Below are 5,518 nucleotides of genomic sequence, written 5' to 3'. Positions count from 1 at the left end.
ATATGTATAAAGTTGTTATATGTTACAATGTATTTACAATAGTTAGTAAAAATATTAATTTGTTTACTTGCCGCCAGTAGTAGTTCCCACGTTAGCTGGTAGGTAGCGTCATGCCGGGACATAGCTGTTTGGTAGGCTGTAGTGTTTACGGCCTAGATCAGCAAGTCAATCTTAACGTAATTATTATTCGAATGTAAAATATAGTATGGTATTGAATTATTCTCAGTACAGTGCCTTAAAACGAGTAAGATCTTCTTCCTAACATTAGTATATTATTATGGGTAGAAACATAATAGAACCAGCATAAGTGAGACGACAAAGTCAGCGATTATTCCACAGGCCTATGCAAGGGACCGCGCTATAAATTGTAAAATGAAAATCAACAACTGGAATATAGATGCCTTAAAGAACAAATTGCAAACGGTAATGTGCCTTCTAATCGACATGCCTAAACCCCAAAAGCAATCAGAACACCCAACCTCCTACTGTCGTAACTCTCACGTACTTATCATGGACAAAATCCTGGAGAAACGCCCCATCCTAGATTCCAATCATAAAATCTCTCTACCTGTTTTTATTACGAATATCACACTCCATTATCTCACACTCACACTTTTTCTTGATGCAGAACAGGCTTTAAATCGAGCCTGACACTCAAATCAGTACATAGGACTTCGTTTGGAGGAACGACTAACTTGGATTACTAATATGGAACTGTAAAAGCCGTAAAATGCTCGTTGATTCCGATTATTACAACACAACGTGACAACTTGACAAACGTTCTTAATTTCCCACTAATTATAGAAAGCTCATTTAGACCTTAGATCAGGCATGTTTGGACTAGGAATTGAGCTATGGATCTCGTGTTAAATTGTTGTATTCATCTCGTATTCAATCCCGATTCTACATAAAGTCCTCAAAGATCATTCATTACTTATATATACAAATGAAATCATCAATTGTGACCTCAATGTTATAATGTTATTTCTATAATTGAAAGCCGTCTAAAATGAAGAGACCTTATGTAGAAGTGTTATTGGTGTTCTAATAATGAGTAGATTTTCCTCAACACTATATCATGCCATTGTAACAGAACTAACATCACATTTTCTAGATATACTTTGTATTTAATATAGTTTTAAATTTCAATAAGTGAATAAATAAAATAATGTAATTAAGATAAATAATAAAAATATAGTTAATGTAAGTTTATAGAAATACGCTCTAACAAAAATTGTTTGCCCTGCAAAACGCTCAGTTACTGGTGCAAAATTATTGCTAATATCGCGAGTACTAAAAAAAAATTTAATTATAATTTTTTTTTATTTATACTTTGTCCCGGTTATGCATTCATATCCTGCTCGATAAGGCGCAAGCAGGCGTCAGCTTGAGCGATACCTTCAACATCCTTACTGTTCCTCGCCTGCTTTTTCGCCTCGGAACAGTACTCCTTGGCCTTCGCGTATATCCTTTTCTTCATGAGGAGCAGCCCATTGTTGACGTAGATAGCTATGAGACCAGAAGTGTTTATGGGCAACTTCTTCCCGATTCGCAGGGCCTTGGCGAGGTAGTCCATGGCAGTTTGATCATTCCCCATGAAGGCATGAAGTCGGCCCAACTCGTTGAGGCAGTAGCATGCCTTTTCGCTCTCTTCTCCGTGGACCACTTTCACTAAGGAGTACACCGTGTTCCTGTAGGTCAGTGCCTCATCATAACGACTCCTATCCGTGAGGAACAAGGAATAGCTGTCGAGAACATGCTCCAGAACGTTGGTGGCCCAAGTGTAATCCTCGGAACCCACGTTCATCACCTGGATCTGCGCTAGGCAGTGTTTGTACAGTTTCTCTGCTTTTCTGCGAAATAAATTGATTATAGGATGGAATTTTATTTGAATTATCTATAATATGGTATTAAATAATTTAAGACGATAAAGCCCTGATAAGAACAGTTGAAAAAGATGGATCATCACCAATCAAAGCATGCTCAATGCGAGAATGGTCGTTGGAGACGAATAAAAATCACTGCACTGTTTCAACTTAAACAGAAAATTGGAATCTCCTCTTACATCTGAATACAAATATCAAAATGGTTTTGACATCATTTTGATATTTGTATTCAGCTATGTGGATGAGCGATGTGTAGTTGGTAATGAAAGGAAGTGCCACCATCCGGGGGCAGCCCACGTGTTAGGCCGAAGGGCTGATGGACGGATGATGGAGTCTGGTAGAAACCTTAGGTGAAAGAGTCACGGTCTTAACTGGTAGAAACATGTAGAAAACTATATGACAGTTACAGTCATAGTATATGCTGCCAAAAATGAACTTAAATTATCTCCTTCTTGTCAGAATACTAATTCCTATTGTCAAATAATTATTTAAAAATTAAAATTTGTTTTAAATTATTTTCAAAAAATTATTTTTTGAAATTATTATCGATTTTTTAAAAAAATATTATTACAAATACATCTATCCCAGTTAAACTGTATGCTATTCTTGCAGATATTTAGATCCAATTGCATCAATCTCTGGTAAAACTAAGATTTGTACAAGAGTTTGGTAGAACTTCGATAACTTAGCGACCTATTTCTAGTCTACAGTTTACTAAACCAGGTTACCAAGGTTACAAGAAACTGATATAACTGCCAAACTGCGTAATTAAAATCACTTATATTAGAAATTTCGGGACCAATCAAATTTAAAATTGATATAACTGCCAATATTGACCATTCAAAAGTTTTGAAAAATCTTCATCCACCCAATGTAAAAAATTCTTTTGTTTTTTAGATTATTTAACGATTAATTTTAAAAATATTATTACATATAAATTTTCCCCAGTTAAACGGTATGTAATTTCTGCAGATATTTAGAGCCATTTGCACCAATCTATGGTAAAACTAACATTTGTACAAAAGTTTAGCAAAATCCTATTAACTTAGCAGCGACCTCTTTCTGGTCTACAGTTTTGTTAACCAGGTTACCAAGGTTGTTAGAAAGTGATGTAACTGCAAAACTCCGCAATTAAAATAACTAATATTAGAAATTTTTTGTCCAATTAAATTTAAAATTGATTTAACGGAAAGATGATTCGAAATCGCTGAAAAAATTCTTCATCCACCCACTGTAAAATAACAGATCTAACTGGAACTATGGAAGGTTACTGTTATGGTTACCTAATTAAACGTAGGTTTGCTCTAGATCTCATTTTAACCGGGTACCATTTTCCGGTAAAGTTTACCGGCAGATTTGAAGGTTAAATGGAATATTATTGATTTTATCCGAGATTTAAGAAGTCGTTGCTTAAACTGTTATGGTGCTTTAAATCGAAACGGCTACGCATGTCTCTTAATCCCAATCGTGACTCAAATTCAGGGACTTTCCTCAACTTGGTATTAGAGCAGGTTGGAACGAATGACTGACGGTTCGATTTCTGTACGAACAGTTTGACACACACTTACTGTTATAAATACTAACAAATCAATGACTGCACTATCACTAAGTACCTACTCAAAGTCGCTGGTGACTTCATAAATCTTCGCTAGATCGTAGGCTGTGTGAATCTTCAATTTCTTAATGACCGTTGTTTGCTCCTGCGGCATGTTGAAGTTATTGTTCAACTCGAGGTAGTGTCGCTCAGCTTTCTTGTATTCCTTCTTGTTGTAGGTCAGTTTGGCCAGTATGAGGAGCAGAATATTCGTCCAATCCATGTTGTGTGACCTCCTGGCCACAACTAAGGCCTGTTCCAAGACTGATTCTGCTTCGTCTAATCTTCCCGACTAAAAAAAAAGTGGTGATTAGTTTCTAGGAAAATTTAAAGGATTACTGTTATACGTTTGTGCATCTGCGCTCTACTCTTATGGCCTAGTGCTTAGAAATAATACAAAGATGTAATTATTGGTAAAAAAAAAAAAAAGTTTCTACACGCAGACAAGATATGAGAACAAGTTTTCGAAGAACGGGTTCTGCGATTCATTAGTGTAGCTTTAAAATCAAGGGGCACATGTTGTTTCTATTTTTGAGGAAATTTCTCATGATTCTTCTAAGTGATATATTTGAGCTATCTGTGAACCTCATACAACAGGTAAGAATATTACTAAGGGTTTCAGGGTGTTAGAATTTCTTTTTCTTATGAGGAAATTGGGTTTATTTCTGAAAAACAGGCCAAGCTAATATTGCCTACAGATTTCTAGGTTGGTCATATTTGGACAAGCTTTGTTTCTTCTTGTCTTCGTGCATATTTTTTTATTATAACATTGAGGTTTTGTTAGTGATAGATTATTTATTAAAACTTTTTTGATGTTTCTTTCTGTGATAATGGCTTTTGTACTAGTTAGCGATAGAGCAAAATGGACAGAAGGGGACTGAAAAATGCATTGTAAACGATGAACGAAGGAATGTCATCCTATAAAGCAGCTGAGCATTTTGTAGTCCCTTGGGTATGTGTCAAACTTAGGTCTACCAATGGTGGTGGTTTTGACAGCCGACTTCACATGGTGTATGAGTGTCCCAAAATGAGTAGCGTCCTGATTTAAATAATTAGCAAATATGAAAACCTCTACGAAGATAAAGCTTAATGTATTATTTGTTAAATCTATGATGGTCGAATCATTGTCCACAGTAAACATTTGATTTACTGGACCGATTTACGTGCTGTTTTTTTTTTAAATGACCTTTAACATCATGGGAAGGTTTAAACCTATTAAAATCCCTGAAGTCTCTGGTATAAAAAAAGTTATGAACAAAATTAAGCGTTATTGTTTTGTTTTGAAAAGAAGTATTTCTTTTACTTGACTATATATATATATATACTTTTAATTCATGTGTTTATTGTTATAAACTGATTTACAACGATGACTATATGTCCTTGGTTTGACTCCACATTGTTATTTGATGATAAATATGTTCAGCGGATAGAACATAGATAGCGGATCACTGAAAACGGGAGGGCTGTGAAAGTGAGATAGGGAGAATATAATTGTCAAGTATAGAAAGAAAAGAGAAGTAAAATGAATGAAATGAAAGGAACCAAAATATTATTGTAGTTAGTATTTGTAGTATTAGGATTTGTAGACTAGTATTTATTGTGAGGGGAAAAGGGAGAAAAATTGTTTTGTTATAACAAACAAATTAGTATTGTGAAGATGTCCGATTATGAATTGATTGTGTAATAGACGAGACAGAAGAATTGGTGATGGGAGCGCATGCGTGGGAGGTATCGGGCAGAGAGGGAGAGAAAAATCATATGTTCTGTCGTCGGTTGTTTTTTTAATGAATCAACATTGATGTAAAGCTAGTGTTTTTATTTATTTTTTTTACATTCCTTGATCCATCTTTGCTGAATTGTCTGTCACATTAGGCTTTAAAATTTCCCACACCTGACACCAGTGTAATGTATTCAAATTGCAAGGTTAATTAATATTTTTTTAATTCACAATTTTTTCTTTTTAATGTTTATTCAAATACAGATTTACTTAACCTAATTGTAAAATTAAAAGAACAATCTTAACTAACAAAGGCCCTAT

At 34.7% G+C, this 5,518-nt stretch overlaps 1 protein-coding gene across 1 annotated transcript in view; it reads right to left on the bottom strand.

Moving 5' to 3' along the window:
* Positions 1–1,312: 1,312 nt before the first annotated feature.
* The window catches only part of LOC106678608 (tetratricopeptide repeat protein 19 homolog, mitochondrial), a 6,479-nt gene continuing 2,273 nt past the window's right edge, over positions 1,313–5,518 (bottom strand). Inside the window, exons 2-3 of the mRNA XM_014417208.2 lie at positions 3,504–3,772; positions 1,313–1,853 (exon numbers count right to left, since the gene is read on the bottom strand). Of these exons, the coding sequence (XP_014272694.1) occupies positions 1,343–1,853; positions 3,504–3,772 (780 nt within the window). The 3' untranslated portion in view covers positions 1,313–1,342. The remainder of the gene's footprint in view (positions 1,854–3,503; positions 3,773–5,518) is intronic.

The sequence above is a fragment of the Halyomorpha halys genome, unplaced genomic scaffold (assembly GCF_000696795.3).
Source record: "Halyomorpha halys isolate HHAL.00 unplaced genomic scaffold, Hhal_1.1 Scaffold149.1, whole genome shotgun sequence".
Lineage (NCBI taxonomy): Eukaryota > Metazoa > Arthropoda > Insecta > Hemiptera > Pentatomidae > Halyomorpha > Halyomorpha halys.
The sequence above is the reverse complement of the archived record's forward strand: the minus strand, read 5'-3'. Positions and strand labels throughout refer to the sequence as shown.